This window comes from Dendroctonus ponderosae, unplaced genomic scaffold (assembly GCF_020466585.1).
Source record: "Dendroctonus ponderosae isolate FM_Combo_2020 unplaced genomic scaffold, Dpon_F_20191213v2 Dpon_F_20191213_1, whole genome shotgun sequence".
NCBI lineage: Eukaryota > Metazoa > Arthropoda > Insecta > Coleoptera > Curculionidae > Dendroctonus > Dendroctonus ponderosae.
The window spans coordinates 13,602,276-13,626,445 of record NW_026017110.1 but is presented as its reverse complement, the minus strand read 5'-3'; the positions used below and the strand labels follow the sequence as shown (position 1 = coordinate 13,626,445).

At 32.1% G+C, this 24,170-nt stretch overlaps 2 protein-coding genes across 2 annotated transcripts in view; one reads left to right on the top strand and one right to left on the bottom strand.

Moving 5' to 3' along the window:
- LOC109533899 (disks large 1 tumor suppressor protein) overlaps nucleotides 1–24,170 on the bottom strand; it is a 476,297-nt gene that overhangs the window by 417,459 nt on the left and 34,668 nt on the right. The window contains exon 2 of the mRNA XM_048670186.1: nucleotides 16,130–16,261. Coding sequence (XP_048526143.1) covers nucleotides 16,130–16,261 — 132 coding nt within the window. The remainder of the gene's footprint in view (nucleotides 1–16,129; nucleotides 16,262–24,170) is intronic.
- On the top strand, nucleotides 8,349–11,001 carry LOC109535995 (skin secretory protein xP2). Its single transcript, XM_048670214.1, has 2 exons — nucleotides 8,349–8,430; nucleotides 9,827–11,001. The coding sequence occupies exons 1-2, from the start codon at nucleotides 8,422–8,424 to the stop codon at nucleotides 10,883–10,885; spliced, it is 1,068 nt and encodes a 355-aa protein (XP_048526171.1). The 5' UTR covers nucleotides 8,349–8,421; the 3' UTR covers nucleotides 10,886–11,001.

Here is a 24,170-nt window from a genome sequence, read left to right as displayed (position 1 = left end):
ATCCATTCCTGGTTCGACAAGCTGGCTGATGATCCTAGGAAAATAGGGCCATATTCTTAATTGGGTTGGCAAACATTTCTCTAATGGATTCGAATTTAATAAAAAAGCGAATTGCAATATGGATTCCTGAAAATTGTATGTTTTTAGTTATTTGTTCAGGTTAAAGGTTTATATTGTTTTAAATACTTAAGCAACAAATTCCCGCCGAAGAATTCGCGATGCTCTGTTCAAATTCCCATCACAGAAATGTGGCCGAATCATTTCATTATTAATTATTGCAAACCAAAAGTTTACACGGAATATGATCTGAAACTAAGTTTCTGGAATAGCATGCGAGCTTTCGAACCACACATGAATATTGTGGAAATTGTTGATTATATCACGTAAAAATAGAAACAGTTCAATCCCAAGACGAACTTCCATTCGTAAAAACGAACTGGTTAGCGAATTTCAGGAGCGATCTCTATTTGTCAATGAACTTTCGACAAAAACCGAGCGGTTAATTAACCGCTCGGTTTTTGGCCCTAATTATTAAATAAAATCTCCATAAAAAATGTTGGCGACACATTTCTAACATTTTTCTATTTGTACTTTTTCTAATGAGTATTTTATTTTAATAAATGTGCAAACATTGAAATTAACTTTCATTCAATTCCTGCTAATATGTATTACATATTCTCGACTACAGAAGGAAGTAGTTCTAAAATACAGGGAGTTTCAGGGTGAGTTGCACACTCTTCAATATGATATTCTACATTTGATTTTAAGCAAAAATGTTCAAATCGACTTAGATCGAGAAAACCTTCGTTTAGGATAGAAAAGACGTTGAAACTTCATTTAGACCAACATTTTAATATTTCATACACATTTATTGATATTTTAACGAAATTTGGCAGCAAATATAGGTACCTAATTATCAAATAATAAAACACTACATCTTAGACAATTACGTGATTTTATTTGACTTAATTAAGTTTCCAATAGGCAAAAGTCCATTTCCATAAAGCTCTCTTAATTTAGCGAATTCTTTAAAAGAAGCTTATTATGAGAGGGAATCGAAACAAGCAAAATATTGACATTTTTTGCATATTTAATTACAACTATTGGCAACTCAACTGGTCGAAATTTTATTGCTTTTAATGATCATCTGCCAATCGACATTAAAATCGCTATTTAAGTAACCGTTTTTGAAGTGGTAAGGGAAACATTTTCTAAATAAATTTTTATCGCCTTGTAAAATCTAAACGAACGCCCTACGGGCCTATGTTTACACTAGCAGTTATGGACTATCATTATGTCCGCTTATTCTTCATTTGAACAAATTAAACGCATGTTTTAGTCATACAGGCATATAACATAAACTTAGAAGTACCTAGTGCTAATTATGGCAATTTACGAACTGACAATCAGCCAATTGCTAATTACCAAACTTTCACGATGCCTTGAAAAATCAAAAATAGTGAAAATATTAATATTTGTATAAAATAACTCATATAAGTGATACACGAAGTGGGAGGTCTCGGCGAACGGAGTATATTATACAAATAATTTACAATGATTCTTATTCGTCGTTAAGAGAAAGGCTTGAAGATCTATTGAAGAGATTTGACTATATTTACCCTTCTTCTAAATAGATTCAGATATTTAAGAACATTTATAAAAAGGTCCACCTAATTAGGAACTGTTCGTAATCCTACTACACGAAAAAATTATTAATTAAACTAGCAATGTAAGGTATAAGGTCAGAAAGTTTCATTTACCCAGACTGCAACACAATAATGAAACTGTATGATTTTTTAATCAAACATTATTACGACAAGGAATCTAATCTGGGTCATATAGAACTTGAACTATTAGTCAGTTCTGAAAATTACCTCCACATAACTAGGTTAACAGGCTTAAGAATTTTCGCAATTTGTTATATAAAAATTACCGGAGTTTTAATAATAGTCATATATTTCCTCAAACCAGGAAAGCCAGTATAATGGTGGCACGAAATATACAACGATAATTTACATGCGCAATATTTAGTCCAAGAAATATAGAAACCAGTAATGCGATTCTGAGCTTCTGGGTGCTAATGATTTATGACCATCACAAATGCGCGATTCTATAGTTTATTTTGCTTTATGAGTTATACTTTTTTTCGATTGTTAGTACGGTTATCTCGGAAACTGCTGCAGATTCCCGATGTAAAGCAATTAAATTCTACTTTATAAAAAAAGCTAAGTCTAGATTTTGACAAATTAATTTCTTTTCGCGAAAATAATTTAACTTTTCCAAATGTTAACAGTTGTCAAGGTGTTCGATTATTAAATATACTGATTTTAAGTAAACTTTTATATTTATTTCTTATTATCTGACACCGTTGCAACTTTTGCATTTAAACTATACCTACATGTTTCTTTAACAGATATCTAATTGTCAGTTAAAACATGGGACTCACGGTTTCTTATACTTTATATTATTTGATATGTGATATTAAAGTTTATCGATCAGCTCGTGGGCTTCGTCAATTTTCAATCCTTAAAATTGAAAAAGTTTATAGTCATACGCACCTAAATTGAAAAGCACGTTTCTCTTTATCAAGAATTACAGAACATCTTTTCTTAACTTTTTGGGCTAAAAATATTAAAATTTTCTTGAAAAACTAGTAATTAAAAAAATAATATAGAAATCAAACAATGTCTTCAATAACTCCAAACAAGCGGGATAAAAAAATTCACTGACTATTAGAATTTATTGCATTTTTGTGTTTAGTTCTCTTTGCAACCACCGAAAAACCGATTCCTGCTACTTAGATGAATAAGTATATATGTTTTGAAAAACAAGGAGATCCGCAATACACTTTCTTTGTATTTCGTTATTTGAAAGAGATAAGCTTTTTCCCGATTCTGTTTGCATACTTGATTTTCGGGCTTAAAGTTCAAAGAATTCCCATAAAACTTCCGAGATTACAAATGTACGTTACTACCAATAAAGTTCTACGTAATCTAGTTCAGCAGACGGTGCTTTGGCAGTGCTGGTTTTAAAACCTGAATAAAAGCATCATAACATTGCATTACCTAGAACATGTAACAGATTGTTCCATAATTTCAGAATCTACAGGAAAGGTTATTTCAACAATGTTCATATAAGATGCGAATTTCTGACATGCTTAAAAATCATCGAATCAGATTTAAAATAAATGGCATCCGCTAATGCAATTTAACATTGAAACTGTTTTGCCAATATAATATTAACTTTATGGTGAACGAAATATTTTGCAAGAAAACATTATGATAATATATTTTTTATTTCAAGTAATAAGAGGAAACCGTGGTGCAAGCTCGGCAATGCACAGCAAATTATTATTTTACATAATATTGCACAACCGCACTACTTTTGCAGTTTTCACCTTCTAAAAATCGAGATGTATTAATTTTCATGTTAGGCCAGGAGAGTGACGACGAAATTTTTCAAATATGGCTCTAACGGGAGGTAACTTAGATAAATATTGGAATCGCTCGGGAATGATCTGAAAATATCGAGGAGCAATTTTTCAATAGCAATTTTCTCCAATTTCTCGACAAGTTTCTTCACTGTTTGTGGGCGTGTACATTGTACATCCACTTTTCCTACTCGAACTTACTTTTCGGTTAACATTGAATGTTTGCCTGAACAGCTTAATAACGTTTGGTACGGTCGATCTATGAACTTGTACCTCTGTGGATATTTTTCGGTGGGTCCACAATGGATTTTCATAAAAAATTATAATTATTAATTCACGCACTTCTAATTCAGATGTAATTTCTCTACCAAAACATATGTACAGTTCGATGCTTAATATGTCAAAATCATTTAGAGGATCTAAGGAAGAACCTCCTATGATTGGAATTTTGAGTTTTGCTTTTGTGAAGAGTTAGAACGGTTTTTGTGTCTAGCGATTTTTCTGACTCAATCCTTAGTTGAAACCATAGACGATCATTGCCAAAGACGAGGTGCTCCCGACTTACATGCAATCCAGCTTTTCCCGGTATGGTAGTATCTTGCAATAATTGTAAATAATTGGCGCCATTTAGTATACCTTTGACAAAACCAGGCCAATTATTCAAAATACCTACCATCCCGCCTTGTACAATGACTTTCTGCGACCGTTATGTATGCGATCGCACTATCAAGTGTAAACGTTTAGATGTCCAACATCTACAGTTCTGCTCGTAAAGAGAATCTTTGAAAGATACAGTTACTTCAACCGTAAAAACTACGCAATTCAAAAATTGCAGGTCGTTATGACTTTTTATTAGAAATTAGACTTTTCCATCAAAATAATCCGCATTAAGTTTTCTACCAATTAAACTTTGTATGGCTCGCACTTGTTCAGTGTTCCGCTTGAGAGCTTGAGAGCTGAAAACCCACGATTTTCTTATCCCCGCTGCATTCTGTCTGTATACGCGATTGAAGGTGTTTTCTTCCACTGTGATTAAAACCTGATGTCCTGATTTTTTCTTCAGAGACTGCCAAACGCCCTGGTTTAGACTATCTTATACATGATTAAAGGTCCCAAATTTGCCATGCATCTTAAACATCATTAAACAATTCATGTGATTTTGTGCCTGGATCATATCTCCACAACTGATCACTATGAAAATTTCAGCTTTTTAAACTTTAACGCATTCGCTCATCGTTTCACTTAAACGCATCATTTTTTTTTGAAAGCAATCAAAATACAACTAAACTTAATCCACTGCAGGCAGCATTTGGTATTTTTCACGATAGTAACAGAAACTGAACTTGTTTGCCGTTGTTAAAAGAAAGCAAAATGTATTTTTAAAAGAAAGTACTGACAACAGAAGAATGGTTTTTTTAAAGAAATTATGTAACTTGTGAGAACTCCAATCATCTTCAATGAATAATTTCTCGATCTTCCAAATCACGGAATCAATCTGAGATTTCCATTAAAAATTTAAGTATGACGTCATATTTACTGCCTCAGTGACATAATGAGAATTACCTTTATATCAAAAACTGCGCATTGACAAATGAAGTTTAATGCATCCGAGCAGGTTTTTTTTTTGTTTCATCTCTATAACCTTAATTTAATATGTTCCATTTTTACATATGATATCATTGAAGCTAAATGTTACGAAGGTAATCTCACAGAAACTTATTTTAATTGGTTATTAAATTTGAAGTTGTTCTTTTTGTTACTGTGCCTTGCAAATGTATTTACCATAAACAGATGAAATTCATCAGATTTATTCATTCATCGAGCTTTGATATAATCATGCGTTCTATGATAATACAGGAACTAAATACGGTGCCCATACTGGAAGCCATCACAAATAAACCTAAATCAACTATGTCATATAGATTGAGCTTGAATTGACGCTGACCATAAATAACAACTAGCAGATTAGCAAAAACGATTTGAAAGTGACGTTCATGTAATTAGTTTGAAGGTATTACATTAAATCTTTCAATTTTTCAATGACAATCCCCTGTAATTGGACAAAAATTTCCAATGTATGAAAAATAAATCGAAACTAAATATTGGATTTTATAATTTCGTTTCGTTGCTACGTTGATAGCTAGTTCTATTTTTATGTCTTTTTATAACATAACTTGGCTTTTAGGACCCTTAAAGTAATAATTCAACTATCTCAAAAGTAAATCGGAAACATGATCGCCTCAAGGCAATGGAAGGGAACTCGATCGTTCTACTTAAAGTTACTGATAGAGGTTTCTTCGCTTTTTCATTAAATTTGCCCAATTTCACATTTTCACATTTTTCCCCCATGGAAACCCTAATTCGACTATCAATATTTCAGCTCCTTAAAACATATAAAAACGACCAGTTTCTGATGCAGTCTGAATTTAACTAATTCAGTTAATTAACATATAAACATTTTTGAAATAATTACTGTCAGACAAATTAAAAGATTTGATTTAGAATATCGGGTGTCCTCAAATAGAGCAGTCCATCAAATCTCAAGAACAGGGAGCAAAAATAATAGATTTTTCATGACATATTTTATATGCATAATACGTGATTTATTTTCATTATACAGCGTCTGAAAGAAAGTTCGAATTTTAAATGAACTAGCAACGAAAATAAAGAATGTACTACTGTATTCTTAAGCACTCAGGATTTTGCGATGGGTGGAAATTACCTCACTACAAATAATTGTCGACGTATAGACATCCATCCATTAAACGATTTGCTTCAGAAGAAAGCAAACAATAATTATGTTGATTTTGGGCAAGCGATAGATTAGGCACACCGTGATTTAATGCGACAAGACGCAAAAAATAACAACAAAAATGATTATTATAAGAACATTTCTTTCCTTAGTTCGAAACTTCAACAAAATATTGCAATTTGTATATTCTTACTTCATCTTTTATTTGGACTATGTTAAATAGATTAACAGTTAGAGTTTAGTTTATAAGCTAGAGTTTTTAATCACGCACTTTTAGGAGATTTACTGATATTTTATGCGTGTTTTATATTTTGCGGTGTACAATTGCCATATTGAAATTCATCAAAAAAACTGGAAATCAGCAAATAAAATCATTGTTTATTTTTATAAATTTTGGCGCACGGTTCTTTTCTAATTTATATTTTAAAAAGCAGGTTTCCATCATCAGGATGGAACCAGAAAATATTTAACTAAACAATGTATGGGAACAAACCGAATAAAACTATTTAATTTCCAACCGCTTTTTTTAAATTTGAGAGAACAAAATCATGTGATTTGGATTTTTCTGAGGAAAATTATCATAAAACTCGTTTTCATTTTGAGAATATATTTTTTTGGATTTATTGATTTACGACAGGCCAGAAATTTTTAAAATATAAAAAAAATGTAATAAAAATACCTTGCTATATCATACACAACAAAATTGAAATTACATCTAGCATTTTACTAATTACGTCTTTTTCGTAAGTTTAATGATGTTTGTACAATGTGATGGTGATTTGTAAAAAAATTACTTTATTTAATTTATTACTGTTTCGCAAGGTAAGACGAATCGTTATCGAGTAAGTCGAGTATTACATCATCAAAGTAAGGAACCCTTTTCAACATCTCAGACTAAAGTTTTCTAAAAAGCATACAATTAAAATTATCAACTTCACAACCCACACAATCAAACATTTAATGCATCTACATAAACTAGAATGGAAAATGATTTATAGATTATGAATATTTTCAAGGAAATGTCTGGTAACAACAATTTAGATCCTCTAAAAGCGCGTAAGTTTGCACTGAATTTCAGCGAAAGTTTTCCTAAAAGTCGTCTTTCTCTTTTCTTGCCTTCTTAAACACGCCAAGCAATGCCACAGAATGCTATACAATGCAATGAAATAAAAGGCATAAATTCTTGACGCTGTTTTCTTACTTAATCTAGGTGTTAAGGGATTTTAATTTGCATGTATAGTTAAGATTAAAAAGCAAATAATATTATAATCAATATTTTCTCAGAATGTTCTGAAGTAGGAAGGGTTTATTATTATCATTTCACGTCAACTAGCAAAATTTAATATTAAAATAAGTACAAACGTGTGGGAGTTTGGAAATAATGGCATGGCAAATTCAATGCATATGCAGTTTTAATCTTGTTTCTAGCTCAATGCTAATCGGCCAAAACACATTTACATTAATAAGTGAAACTGAGAAAAGCATATTTTATGATGTAAATTTTATGGCATGGTTTCATAATTTGATAGTCGGTTTCTTTATCACAATCATGCATTTTTTCAACTGCTAATCCGATATTTTCTACGTTTCCGCTTAAAACAGAGAAAACACTGAATTAACAGTTTTCTATCTGAATATTTTAGGTGAAAGTTTTTAATATTCGTATTGGTATTAATGAATAATCGGAATGCCCCAGATAATTAAAATTATAAGCAAAAACATTTGACACTAAAAGTAAGTTGACAATAAAGTAAGAAATTTAAAATATCTTGAAACTCGAATATTTCTCATTTAAGGTCACTTTGAGTCTTTCTCTCTAATAATCTTTTTGTGCTTTTGCGAACGGTTAAACCATTATTTTTTCAAACAATTTAATTTCGCAAAAATACGAGCCACTTCATAAAAACTCGAATTAAGATATTTTTTCAAATATCTGCTAAATGCAACTTAGCAGACGGTTTCAAATGATAAAAGTTACTACTGATTTTTCCTTTAAAACATCCTGTGTCATAATTATAATAACATTTAACTATTTCACGCGGTATCAAGGCAAAGAAGCCGACTTTACCTAAATGCAAAATTTAACGTTGAGGACCATCTTGTATCATCTCATAAATTTTGTAATAAGTCGAGAAAGTGGCAAATTTAGCCCGAAGAGGTGTGGTTCCTTATAAAATCGTCGGCCTTGTCTCATCTGAATCAGTTCATCTTTCACTTCCATATATGTGACATTTTTAAAATGCTGGGTGTAAGTATCGTTTTTAGTCTCGATTTAAGGTTTAAGTAAGTTAAGGGTAAAAATTTATTTTTATTTTGAACCTATTTTGAAACTCAATTAGTAAAGTTAATAGTGTTTACCAAGATTTTATAGTGACGACTTTACTAATTTAATTTGTACTTAATTAAACTTACTTAGATTAGCATAACTAATAACTTAATAGAATAGCATATCAGCTTGCATTACGTGATTATAATACATTTGCCTTGTATCTCAACTCCTCAAGGACAATGACTCAGTTATAATGTTTACAAGTTCACGAGTATTTCCGATTATCTGACCAGAGCAAACTTTAAAGCAAATTAAATTTTCTCCGGTTAGAAAAACGTGCAAGTTTCTATTTCATTTGCCTCTAAAATTGCAGCACTTTTTTAAATTATCACTGAACAAGTAATGTAAATATCAACACATTTTCTGCTGTTAACAATTTGAATGTTCTCGTTGTTTTAATGAGACGACAGAAGCGGAACAAAGCTTATTTAGATACTGGCATTTGTTCTCCATTACAGCAATTTATTTAAATTGAACAAAATCTGAATTAATAAACAGAAATACAAAAGTTAATCATATTCTATTAACCGAATGCACCGAATTGCCTCAAAAATAATCATTTAGAATTATCAAAAACAKATATCTAGTTAATATTAAAGTTTCAACTTCTTGAGAGATGAGTTTAATATATTATCTATCATTAACCCATTAAAATCAAAATAGAAAGCGTGTTGATAATATGGTAAAACAGAAGGCATAAATAATAAACATTTGTAAAAAAACAAAATGTACTATTAATATCCCTTTAAAATACTTGTTTTGCTCATTTAGTATCTCGTTTAGGCTCTATAAAGCAATAATGACGTGTCCCGTTTTCATATGTTTGTCATATTTATTAACTCTCTTCTATTCAAAATCGAATTAATTATTAAATTCAAATGAGAAATATTCTAATGTGTCTAGAGCGTATATTATGTGCAACCTCAATGCAATAAATTTTGTACTTTCTTTCGGTAAGCTGACATTTTCAAGCGAGTCGTCTTTTGATCAAAAAGAATTAGTCCCATCGAATCGTTTCCGCGTTTACCTCTGAATTTCGGCAAAATGATGCAACTGCAAGTTAAAACCGTTTTCTCAGCGAAGGCGTTTCTTGATGCCTTAAAGTATTGGTCCTATAAAATAAGGTCAAATGCGCTATAAATCGCCCAAAGAAATTTCGTTTCTTATTCAGGGCGCGGTCAAAATTGCCCGAATACTTTTGTGAGATATGCTGATATGAAAGTCACAATAAAACATCTGCCGTACAATTATTTTCGTCGCTTTTATACAATCGCTTGTGAGGCGAATGGCATATTTTAAACAATTTTTTTTGCAGAAACTCTACGTTGTTCTAGCCGCAGCTACAGTAGCAAACTGCGGATTTTTAAACGGAGACATACATGGCGACCTCAGTCCTCCATCTGCTGGTCTGCAGTTCAGCACTGGATATGGAGATGGCGCACCCAGCATTCCTTTGGGTGCCAACCTACAACCAGCAATTGAATCACATGGAGTAGAATCGTACTCATCCTCCGGTTCATTAGGTGGCGGCTTTGAAGCCCATTCTGTTCCCGCTCCATCAGTTATCGAAGGCCCTGCTATAAGTAGTGGATATTCATCAATTGGAGGATATGCATCAGGTGGAGGATATGCATCAGGTGCTGGATATGCATCCGGTGTTGGATATGCATCCAGTGGAGGAGTGGCATCAGGTGTTGATTACGCATCCAGTGGAGGAGTGTCATCAGGCGGCGGATATGCAGTAGGAGGCGGTTTTGCCTCAAATAGCGGATTCGGAGCTGGTTCGGGAATAGTAGGAGGCGGGGGAGCATTTGCTAGTGGGCCAATCGTCTCAGGAAATGCAATTGTGGGTGGCGCTGCCATAGGAATATCTGGTGGTGGAGATCTTCAAAACCATGGTCCACTAAACGATGCTGGTACTACTTATGATCATCGGTACGAACGAGTCCTCGTACCACAACCCGTTCCAGTTCCAGTCAACGTGGACAGACCATATCCCGTTCCAGTACCAGTACCCAGACACGTAGACGTTCCTCGACCTGTAAGAGTAGAAGTACCCACTCCAGTGCAAGTTGAAGTGAGAAGACCAGTACCGGTTCCAGTACCCCGACAAGTGCCCGTTCCAGTAAAAACTCCAGTTTACCACAAAATCCCCACACCCGTACACGTTAGAGTTCCAAGGCCTTATCCCGTGGTGATTGCCAGACCATACCCAGTTCATGTGCCTGTTAAGGTTGCAGTTAAAATACCGGTGCCGGTAGGAGTCCACTCAACTGGACCAGTTGGAGTGCACGCTCAAGGTGGATACGTTACTTTGAGGAATCAAGGGCATGGAGGCTGGTCTAATGGCTGGTCTAGCGGCGGCGGATGGTAATGCGCTCAATTTTTCAAGACATCCATTTTTGTTACCTGTTCTAGTCTGACTTAGTTTCATAGTTTTTGTTGAGTTTGTTTGTTATGAAATTGCTTAATACACTTTATTGAAATACATTTTGGTTTATTTTTATTAATTCCGCTTTCATTCGAAATATTATCGCGTATTCGAAAAATTGCTTATGTGTGGATAGTGAGGAGTAGAACGAAAGCGCTTGGTAAAGTCTAAGAAGGAACTGTACCTACCGAGCATTAATTTCAAAACTTACCATCTCGGATATTTTTGTAGCAAAATAAAATATTCTAAGTAAAATACACGTCAAATTTAGATATCAAGAGGGACGTTTAAATCAGTGGGGGTTGTATTTTAGATATCACCCCATTGGTTCCAGGCGCCCCTGACCAAATTTAGCCTGGTACTCGCGCACTTTTAGCGCCTTACTTAAAATGTCTCAAAAACAGTATTTATAAGCGTCTAAAAAATTGAAAACGATTGATAAAATCGCAAATCTAATAGTTCCGTTAGTTCCTAAAAAAACACAAATTCCACCCGTAAAAATTATCAGTATCCCAATTGTCTAACATAATATTCGTGCACCAATAAAACACAATTGACAAATTGTGGTACTTATGTTTAATCGACACAATGAACATCTTTGCAATTAAACAAATCCCTACCACGTTGAGCAAAGCAAACCACAAATTAAATTTGTATTGTTCGTTTGGTGCTGAATGGTCCATTTATTTTTTTATGGCACCTTAAGTGGAAGTCGCTATATTCAGTTCTTTAGGAATGATCTGGATATTATGTTGGAGGATTAAGTTGCTCATAACACAATGGCACCCCTCCGCATATTTTTTTCCGAGGGCAGAATCACCTGGACGAAAAATTTCTTGGTGCATGGATTCGAAGAAACGGACCTATTTTATGGCCACCCCGATCACCGGATCTTTGAGTTTTTCAGTTCACGTAAAAAGATTTTAAGAAAGTAAAGTTTGATAATTTAAATGAACTTAAAGAAGCTGCTAGAGAAATTTATTCAGTTTTAAACCGTTGCAATATTTGCATTAATAATAATTGTAATTAATTGATGTTATTGTCAATTTGATGTAGTTGTCGAAATAAATATTGAAGCATATTAATATTATTTGCTACTATTGAAACAATGCTGTATGCCTTATACTATTTGCCATGGCTAACTTCATTCCGTTCAGAGCATTCAAAACTGCAATTTTCTGTCCATTTAACCTTTTGTCGTATCTGCTGTAGTTTCCAAGATCCCTGTACTAGTCCTCTAAAATCACTTACCCTGTATATAACGTCAGTAAAATACTATAAATAATATAATATAATTGTCGAAAAACTTCACAATAGAGACCTTTGTAAACAGCATATAGGACGTTAATTTCCGAATCGCATTCCGATCGAGGTCTCCATGTCTGGCGTTCTACTGCCTTTCCCTTTCATCCGAGGCCTTAATTATAGCCTAATAAAGCACTCGGATTGATACTGCAAAATCGTTTTCACATGTTTTAAAATCTGATACTTTAATAATTAAATAAATTAGTATTAATAACGGAGTTATTTTTGTTATACAACACGGAATACATAATAAATTATACGACATCTAAGACGATTGGTTTTATGAATACCCGATGTACAATAAAACAAAGGTTTGTTAGTTCATAAATACTCATTCCAAAGAGTAAAATTGTATATGTGTAATCAAATCTTTTATGTACATATCAGCATATATCCGGTTATCGAATCAGAACCAATGAAGCGATTTAATTAAAGCTTACGGCATTTGAGATGATCTGAAATTGGGGACAAATTGAAGCGCATGAATTCTCTACATTTATATTGAATCTCGAAACATAATTTTAGATTAGACTTACTAATAGGTGTACGTTTCCTGCACTTTCGCAAACATCAGACTTCCATAAACATATATTTAAATAGAATAAAAATATTAGACTTCTATCATCATATGTTTAAATAAATAAAATGAAAAAAAACAAAATTAAAGGTTAGTGGGGCTCACTTGCATAAGATAGGATCAATGTCGAAAAGTTGAGTTTATTTCTCCTATATTTAATATATGAAATGTTCGTGTCACAGTTAGGTACCATACTCCAAACCATACCAGAAATGTTTTATATGGCAAAACAACGTTTGCCGGGTCAGCTAGTATTAGACATAAGTATATGGCCACTTATGCCTACTATTCTTATAAAATAAGACGCCGTAACGTTTCTGCTAGGATCAGCATGATTTAACAATAAAACACACAGCAGGAACGAACGTTCAGTAAAAAGTTCATAAAAATTGAGTATCAGATAGTATCAATCTAAATATAGTAGTATTAAGATTTACGGTCTAAGAGTCATAAGTCATAATTAAGGTTCGGTTACAACTAAAATCTATTGTTTGTATTAATTTGGAAATAAATTGTTTTTAATAAGCAAACTTTTACATTAATCGATAAAATTATATTGAAAGCATTGCTTTGCTGTTTGTGTTGACTTTGCTAATGCTTGAAACTGGTGAGTTTTTCTGGCTTTCTGGCCGTCGTGGAAAATAGTATCTTCCTGACGTTACGCAAGCACGATTTATGTACATCTCCAGAGGTGTTTTAGCTCGAAAGCTGATACTCATACTCATCAGTCCAGTGCAAGCTTTGGAGCGCAAAAACAACTAAAGATAGAACTTAATAGTCCTTGCAAAACGTCAGATAGAGAATCCCTTGAAAGACGTAACAGCCCGGAAAACTCACGAATTTCAATTAACTGTCTATTTCCCATTTGAAAAAACAATCACTGTACGATTACAACAATTTTAATATTACACATTTAATAAATCTCCTTGCCAAGATTCATATTAATATTACGCTATTTTAATTTCTACACACACACTGTTATAACAATGTTTATTGATATTATTGCAAAATTTCCGATCGATTTCTAGTCAAGGAAACTAGTAATAATAAGGTCCAGTTTAATAATTCCCATTTATCCGCTACAGGCATTTACCATCCGGGTCTGAATTGATCCGGATTCTAACCCGAATATTAATTAAAATTAGGTCTATTTACAGAATTATTATTACAAAAAGTCTATTCATCACAAAATCATAACAAAATGCAAAAAAATGTCTATTGAAAATGCATAGCACATGGAAGTTTATACAGTTTACATTGCAAAAATTGTTACGGAATGCATCTGTGCAATGATGAGCGGAACTTTGCCAAATTTCAATGTTATTATAAATTTGGAAACTTGCCACGGCCTTTTGAGGGCGTCTCCAGATTCCGTCGCTTCAGCATAAGTCCGCCAATACACGTTTTAAAGACATGCCATTTTCACTCATTTCATATTTAATAACTAAAGCGATACAGCGGAAATTTTAGAAGGAATAACAAAATTTTCAACTTGTTGAATTTCGATTATTTTTGTTCGAAATGATACCTACATACAATGATGCTTAATAGCCATTTCTATGTGTGACACCAACGTCCGTCTGACGTATATATTGATCGTAGTAGATAGACAAAATAATATATAAATCCGTGATAATAGAAACTATTATTATAGAGTAAAAAGCAATAATTTAACTAATTTGACTACTTGTAATATAAGCCGCTTTTTATGACGCTGTTAGATCGTAAATATGCGCTTTTTTAATGAGAAGCTCTGTGAACACTTTTATGTAAAGTGTTAAGCAACACGTTTTGTTCTTTGCTAATCGGGCCAAGAGTATGCAACAGTTTATTCAATGTTCTGGAATTACAAGTTTGCCGGTAAATAACTTTACCAGACGCTCTAATATTTAGAGTAGTTACAAGAACTTCCAAATTGATATTAAGGTGCAATGACACAGTCATTATCAAGTTTATAGATAAACACACAACTAACTTTTAACACCAATTACTTGTAACATTTTTAACAGTTAATAATATTTAATCAATCAAAAATATGCCAAGTTTATTAAGTATCTTGCAGGTTCTGAAGTCATAATTGTCCATATACTAACAAACATGATCGCATAACTTTCATAAGTGCAAACCCCTGTACTATTAAAGCCTAAATAATTGCAGAATAAGTAGGTAAATGTAAGCATGCGGTACCCACCTGTATAAATAAAATCAAAAAGTGATTATGTCCTTAAAATATCGTGATTATGACGTCAAAATATCGTGAATATACGTCATCAAAATAACTAAAATCATGTGATCAAAATTCGTCATTTACTGTCAATGCTAACTAATGATGATCAAATGATGACGTCAAATTTACGTGAGGTTGCTACCTAGGTAGTAGAGCTGAGATCAAATCAGAAGCTAAATCAGGGAGCAAAGCGCACATATGGAAGACATAGCGATAAACGAAGAACACGTAACACGTAGAAAATGTGGCACTAAATGCGGTGAAACTTGAAACTTTTCAACACTTGTTTTTTGGAATTATGTTAATCAGGTTCTTCAAGTGATGTTCTCACCATTTATACAGCTCATATTTGTAAAAATGGCCGCATAGAAGAATACGCGCATTATTTTCAATTAGGACCATTGTGCTCGATATACAGAGTGTCAAAGTATAAATTTAATTTCCAATAACTTTGTGTTGCTTCTTAATTGGTTCCGGTACCGCCACACAGTTTTGAAATCGGGGATTTTCGATTTCAGGAATTCAATTTTCCCAACGGTGCTAGATTTCTATTGAATCTCTGTTCTACCACCACCACGAACTAATAAAATTAGTAACAAATAAAAAAAGTTTAATGGCAAGATAAACCTTGCAAAACTCAATTAAATTGAAAAAGTTAGCTGCATCGGAATTTTATTTACAAAACCTAATAAAAGAAGATGAAATTCGGCATTATTTTAGAGCTTTATAGCAATATAATATAGTTAAGTACTTTTCTTTTCAATATTTCAATACTCAAATTCAATATTTTCAGTTTTTCAGTATATGTACTTATATTTAAAAAATTGCCCGTATCTTTTTTAAATGCTCGTAGTAAAGTCTATAGGTATGTGTGTATTCATCAAAATTTGTCAGTTTCCCAATAAGATTTCAAGATATTTTGATAGAAGACTGTATTTCAATTATGGACGTTTGCGAAGTATTTCCATAAAGTCTAATTTACCTTTGATATAAAATTCATGGTCTTATTTACTGCTTTCACTTGTTGACACTTGAGAACGAAAATCTTTTTCAGATGGTGCTCATATTTGTGACTTACCTAATAATGCTTGGAAGAGTCGAGACTTGAAGATCTTAATAACCCGTTCGATGGCCTGCCTCAAAGTTTGATCCTGCGGACGAACCAATTTTGAGTGGTAATCTTCCAGTAACTCCAATGCACGATGAGCTTCTACAAGAATAAATAATTTACAATTTACTTGGAAATGAAACAACTTGGTTAACATCGTTTAGATTTCCATTGCAGTGTTACCAGATCAACTTATTTACCTGCGATTTAAAAGGAAAAATGGGAAAAATCCATCTAAACTGATAATTACGTGTTTGTTTGGCTTTACAAGTACAACTCGTTGGTTCTCCAGATAACTTCATTATTATAATGAAAGTTATGGTACTAACAAACGAATTTTGGGAATATCTTTTATTAAGATGCAAGTATTTAACCGCGCTGTAAAATCACATTATTTTAAGCATTTTAAATTCAAAATAAAACCATTGTATCATTTTAAACTATTCACAAAGTTCGTGAAGTGGGTCTGAATTCCTCAACTTTCGGTCTGTTCGTCAACGTGCAGATTATGGTGCTCGGTATAGACGCCCACAATACAATCCCTCATATACAATTTGATAAACAAGATATATATTTAGGTACAATTACAAATTGATGCAGATTTGTTAGAAACTTTATTCGTTTATCTCCACGTGTTTTTATCTTAAATTTGGAATACGCCAAAATATTGTTCTTTCATAATAACCTAATAACAGCAGCACTAATGTTTTACGAAAATTAATCTTCATTAAACGTTTGTGGCACACAAAGTCTCCGTCATAATTAGGAAGTTGCATGCCCAGCTTCAAACTTCCCACGAAACAATTTCTATGTATATGTAATTTAATTTTGCTTCACCAGAAGTTTCTCAAAATACGTTATGTTTAAAACTTTGGTTTCAGCGAAAAAATATCTTCGCGTGATTATAGATGTTTGGACTTAAAGTACATGGACATAGATTTTTTGGTTTATTATCTCAGAGTTTAGACGACTTTTTCATTCAAAATTGCTAGATTCCAATTCGCATGTAAACTTTCACAATTAAACTTGTTGGTCAGTTCCAAAAGTACTTAAGCTTTAGACGATCATATAGCAAAAGCTTATAAAATTGCATGAAACTGACCAAAAGCAGTTTTATCCGTTCGCTGCTCTAAAGCTTAAATAGTTAAAATAAATATTCAGATTAATTTTAATTTCTTCAATATTCTCTAAATGCGGATAATGCCGCTTCACTGAAAGAATTAAATATAATGTTTACGTATTAGCCCTGTGGACAAAATTAAATTTAAATTCACTGTAATCAAAGTTTATTTAGGCTTAGACTATATAAAATATTAACACCGTCAAAAGCCAAAAGCCCTGAAAAGGCAATAACAACAAACAAAATGATTAAAACAATTTGACTGTGTTCAGTTAATTAATATTTAAACCTACATTATCGTGTTCTTATATGTCTGTTTAATATTGAATTTTACTGTGTTCGACTCTGTTAATAACTTCCACAGCTCTGTACGTCCGATTCCCAGTCACCTAAAGAGAAGGAACAGTGAACGTTAAAGTGAGCAAATGGTTGATTAATGAATTTGCTTTGGCCAAGAAAATTGTGTTTTACTTTAACCCATTTATATCAGTTACCGTAAATCGACATCAATTAATGTTTAAACTGGAATTAGAAGTCTCATTTAGCCTAACTAAATATCTCTTTAGCAAAGTAAGACGAAATGGTTTACTGAAAGTCGCATTAATATAATTTGTAAATTCTGCAACAAGTAGATTATTTTTCATTAATTAAACATGTTCTTGTATTACCAACTACCAAAATAAATTTTTAAAATTCTTCTATTTCTCTGTTTGGAAAATTTAACATCAATAAACGTGTCTACTTTAGACGATCGTAATTTTACTTCTCAAGTAGTTCTGTGGTCGATTACCAATAGACATGTCTGTTGAAGTTGAACAGTTTTGTTATCAATTATGGATAGACACGTTTACAACTGGTTTAATGGTTGTTCACAAATTAACTTTGAAACATGAACTTGAAAACAACTCTTCGGAACTGATTAGTGTAACAAAGTTAGTCCATTTAGTAAAATGATGTCGTTTTTTCATCTGTTACGTTTGTCGATTTACGCACAAATCAAAACGTTTTTAGGCAAAAAAACGAATAAAAAAAAGAAGTTTGCGAGTGTGAATCGAAAGCACGGCGCAACAGTTATTCATTTAGCTTTTCTGCAAAATCTCAGTTTTTATTAAAACTAATGGTTTTTTATTTTTTCTGATCTCTGCCTCGAGAGCAAGACACCAGTTTAAAATCAGCCGATATAACTAAAATGATCAAACCACTAATGCAAAATATATGTTTCAGATAATTCGTTTTTTAAAATAATTAACTTAAAACTGTAAAAGAAATAGAGCTAGCTGGCACAAGCAAGAATAATTCACTTAAGGTTTACTCAATCATGGTAATTCCTGAGAAGGCCCAACTGATTAATGCAAAACCGTATTTCTAATAATTTAAAAGCTTCATAAATGTTGCATCTTTTTTCTTTCATTTACAAATAATTAATAATTAATTTTTATAAAAGTCGTTTATAGTAAGTTTTAGAAATGGATTATACCTACATGGAATTAAGATATAGCGCAAAATTTTATACTCGTAACTTGCTTTGCAACTTATCCAATAAAAGACACATTAGATCATGTTCTTTGAAAATTGCAATATCAGCTATTTTACCACCATAAATCCACTCTTTGTGTCCCTGAAGGCAATGGATTGGCATTATATCGCTCTATTAGTTACAACGATAGGTGTTCAATATTTCACGTTCTGTGTCTCCCTAGTTTCCCCTAAAACTGCAATGTGTTATTAATTTAAACATTTTTATTTGTAATGTTAAAACCTATTTCAGTTGTTTGGAATTTGGAAGGTAGCTTAGAAAGATTTAGATGCAGAGCTAAAATCACATCATAAATTTGATTTAATACACATAGAGAAAAATTCTAAAAGAGTAACTAGTTAAGTTGCGAAACTATTTTGAGTACGTAAGCAAATGTTTAAAAAGCCACCGTTTCTTAAATCGAAATATTATATTTGTCACTATACAGGGTGAGTCAGCTTATAGTAGCAGGAATTTAACGATCGATAGATATATCTAATTTTAAGATGAATATATCATACAAACATATATTTAAAACGGCTTCGTTTTTGAGGTACAAGGTGGAAAAGTAAACATTTTGTTTCAATTTTTTTATAATTCACGCAAATCTTAAGATAACTGTAATTAAATTATAGATATATTCTGGGACTTATCGCAATGCCACATCGAATTATGGAAAAATTACTTTACAAATAAAAAATTGATTAACTTGAGTTTGTATTTTGTTTGTGATTCACTTGCAAATAAACTGTTTTTTGAAAAAATACCTGTCTTACGTAAATATTAACGGAAAATTATTGTATTTTAAAATGAGGTTGATACGGGTAGGCTGAAATAAGTTATTTAAAAATTAAATATGAATGCCATGTGGCACCCTCTGAAAATTTGACGAAAGCGTGGACAGGATTGGATGTAGTATTGCGATAGATCCTAGAATTTAAAATTTTATTGCACTTCTTTTCACATCCTCTTAATATTTGCGTGAATCATTTCTAAAAAATTAAAATAAAATGTTAACTTTGCCACCCTGTACATAAAAAAACGAAGCGGTTTTCAATGTACGTTTGTATGATATTTTCATCTAAGAATTTATCTCTCTTTCTTCTATCGACCCTTAAAGTCCTACTACTATGAACTGACTCAAGTCTGTACATGTTTTGTGTCCAGATTATAATAGTTATTTACGTTATCAGTAGGATATGAATATTATTATTACACGCATGTGAAGATTTGCACGCCGAGGCTCTAAGCCGAGTTCTGTAATCACATAAGGGACGTTAATTATATAATATCCTACGTGATACGTACAGTATTTCATTTACAACTATAACAATTATTTGAATAAAAATAATTAGTTATAAAATTGAATACAGAACCCAGGTAATGATAATTTGTCAGTGTCGTCAGAACATTGTCAAAGTTGCGTTCTAAAAGTACCCATTTTATAATGAGTTCTAGACTAGACTAGACTAGACCCAGAAAGATCTAGTGCCAGAAAAACCAAAAAACGAAGCAGCTTTTGATCGGTACCAGAAATGGGGCAGTGAACGAAAGATACTCAACTTAACAAGCGAGAAAGGACTAGATGTTAGTAGATTTTAAACAAAGTAAACAAAGTACATAAACCCTCATCCCTTTGGTACTCGATGTTCTTTGTGTGTGTTCTTTCTTCATCTTCGATCTTTCGCTTACTGCACCATTTCTGGTACCGATCAAAACTTCTTGGAATTTATTTCTTCCGTGATTTATCTGGCACAAGATCCAGAACAACATTAAAAACTTCGTTCTCAATATCAGATATCTAATACCTCGTACTCATCGCTTGAACTTATTCTAAAATTTAATATTTTAAGACACAATGTTGACAATAATAGACATGTTTATTAGCGTACTAGTGCGGTAATAAATTGAAAAAAGCACTAGTGCGATAATAAACATCATTATGACTTTTGAAAGAGTGTCAAATCATAGTCATTATATTACAGTTGTAGTTACACTTTTCAAAAGCAAGTAACAAGATCTCGTAAATCTCTATTTTGTTCGAGCAGGTTTCGTAATAAAATCGATTTTACAATTTTTAAATTCTTGATATTAGAAAAAATGCAAATATAAATTTACAGACAGATACAAATGCATGTTCAATGAATTTCAGTGTGATTCTTGAAAGTCAAACTAGCAATCTCATTGGTTCAGAAGTTGGTTGAAGAACTCGTAACACCAAATATGAAAAATTGCAAATAAAAATTAGATACTTCAAAAATGGCTTTTAATTTTGTAATCACTGTAATACTTTCGTATTATTGAACATAAGTGCTGTTTAACTTCAAGTGTTTTTTTATATTTTACCTTACTTAAAATTTTCCTCTGCCCTCTGGAGAGAAACGCGCATTGTCTCCCAGATAGAACAATAACAGATTTTTATTAAATATTATGTAAAAATTTTACGAAAATGTTTTTTTACCAATTTTAAATATTATGTAAAGAAAGGAAATAAAATATCCAAAAGAAGATAGTGCAATTACTGACTATATGTAAATAATCTTTATTTCCTACAGAAAAAGGCTATCGACCCAATCGGTGCCTATATTGTCGTAATAGTCACGTTTGAATTGTAAAGACTTTTACGGATACGACCGTAAACTGGATTTCTAATGCTTGATAAATATTAACATAAGCCTCACGTTACTGTAGTTAACTGCAACAAAAGTCGTTATACAGAAGACAAATAGCAGTAAGGCTCTAAAGAAACTACCGTCCTATTATCCAACCTACTTCTAACAGGGTTGGATGGGTGCTTTGCTCTTGCAGTTCAATCCTAGTGCAAGAGTTTTTCCAGCTGATATGTGTTTCAAACAGATATATTGTTGCTTATCCATCACCACAGACTAATTGTAATTCGTGTTAGTTCCCTCTTATTACTTTAGTTTGTTTATTTGTGCTACTTTAGAAGTGTTGAATTGAAATGTACGAAAAAATTACTAAAGCGAGATGTAAATATCTTTCTGATAAGAGCTGATATAAGTCTACCAAATACAGTTTCAATAAATTACAGCTTACAAAACGCAAATTTAAATTTTGAAGCCACCAAAATATTTTATCCATACTAGATTTTGTAAAATGCTCGCATGGACTTTCCTTTGACTTTGTTTGTGAGGTGCATGTTACAATATTTTGTGGTTATTTTGGATTATGTTTTTAAAAAATAATCAAGCGCATCTAAGAAAACGTTCAGATAAGTTGATATATACGGACCCTTAATGCTAACAGCAATAATTAACACTGAGAATTTTTCCAATCTTATATGACCTGGTTAAAATCTCTGAAATCTATTTAAATCAGAGAAGACAAACGAAGTGAAACATGTAAGTCATAAAATTCCGGGTGAGTGTAATAAATTTTACAAAATAAAAACCTCAAGACTTCTAAATAATAGATCAGACAATCGTAGAAGGTACAGTAAAAATTAGAAACTTTACAGATTCCACGCATTTGATACTTGTGTCTGAACTCAATTTTTGTTCAAATTGGCTACCAGTTCTTACTTTCGGAAGTAAGTTCAAGTTTAAAAATGAATTTTTTTTTCCTAAAGGATTTAGTGAACTGTGACTATCGTTGAAATTTGAGGCACCAATAAGTCGAACATTTTAAGTAGCAAACATACCAAATTAAATAAAACTAAACTTACGACGAAGAAAAATAGTTTATCGTTGGCACACTATTCTGTCACTCGAGAACTTTTCCATTTTCTATTTCAGGAAAGCTTTCACAGTAGATTGATAGATCTAGGTGACAAATAGTCTTTATGGACGATTCTCCTTATAAATATATTATAACTTGTTTCCGTTTTCTGGACAGGGTTTCGCAGAAATCACCCGACTAATGCTGTCGTAAATGTGATGAAACTAAAATACTACTGAAAAATGAAACTATATTGCATGAAAATGAAATATTAGCCTGTCTACAATGCTAGAGATTTGAATTCGAATGAATAGAGTACCTAATTATGGCCTTAAGGAATGAAACAAAAATCGGCTTTGTGTTGTAGTAAACAGAATATAAATATGTTTTGTTTTGTATTACATAAGTTTTGTTTTACACAAAAATAATTTTAAAAAGCGTTAGTGTATAATTGAAATTTTATTTCTGTTTGATGTTATTGTATGTTTTATTTTATTTGCGCTGAGCCGGAATTTGTAGCACTAGTTACTTTGTTAGTTAAGTATATTTCTCGTATATATCAATCATGTTCCGAAAACACTCAACCTACGACTTACAAAGTGTTCAAATAAAAGTGTATATAGAGAATGTTTTTTGGGACAAGGGAGGGTTTTTGAATAAACTACGCTGCAAATTTCGCGCATAGGTTAAATATTCCGTAACTTTTGTCTGTGAATATTTTCTCAATCAGTAATCGAATTTGAACAATTTTTTTAAAGAATTATAGTTCTTAAAAAAATGTAAGCTAAAAACTTGCAAAAAATGAATAGACATAGACATATTGGTCACAGTGTGTAAATAATGAAATGGTTTCTTGGTCAAAGTTTAAATCTTCCTACGGGGTGGCCCAGAGAGAAAACGGGTATACGATGTTATATGCCTGATGTATTCTGAGTAATATGGGTCTTTAATCGTCTGTTTCTCTTGAGCCATGTAAGAGATATTTATTTTTTCATAACCGCTCAAACTTTTCGCACGAAATGTATTTCTTAATTCGGAAGAAAAATGTGTAAATAAAATGTTATTACAAGCTTAAGAAGCTGTCAACTTCTATTTATTTTGTTACATACGTAACTCAGTAAAGGAATGAAACAAAAACAATATTCTTAGGCGTGAAAATAAGAATATTTATTCTTAGGAAAACAAATATGTTAACAACTTAATTTAGAGAGCACAAAATTAACAAAGCAACAACTTGCTATGAAATTTTATTCGAAGAACCTTTTGGGCAGATATTTTATATAAATAAAAAAAGTTTAAGTAGCTTTGGCACGGATAATGTGACCGTCCACAAAAAAAGTGTATCTCGAATGATTTGACATAAATATACGGTTACAGATCCAATGTATTCCACAGAAAGATTTAAACATTGACCAAGGAAACATCACAGTATTTAAACAACCTGTTCAATAAATTAATTTAATTCTTTTCTGATGAATTAAATTTTGAATAAGAATGAAGCTCCGATTTGACGAAAAATGATTTAAAGTCTAAAGTTAGAAAATATTTAAGATATGCGATAGACTTGCGGCGCAGCGTACAAACATTAATTAGCAAATCTTTAAATTACAATTCTTAACTAAATTATATTTCACTACTTCTAAGTCTTTAATAAATTCTTTAGTTATGAGATCCTGTAGATCGGAAACAAACGGTTT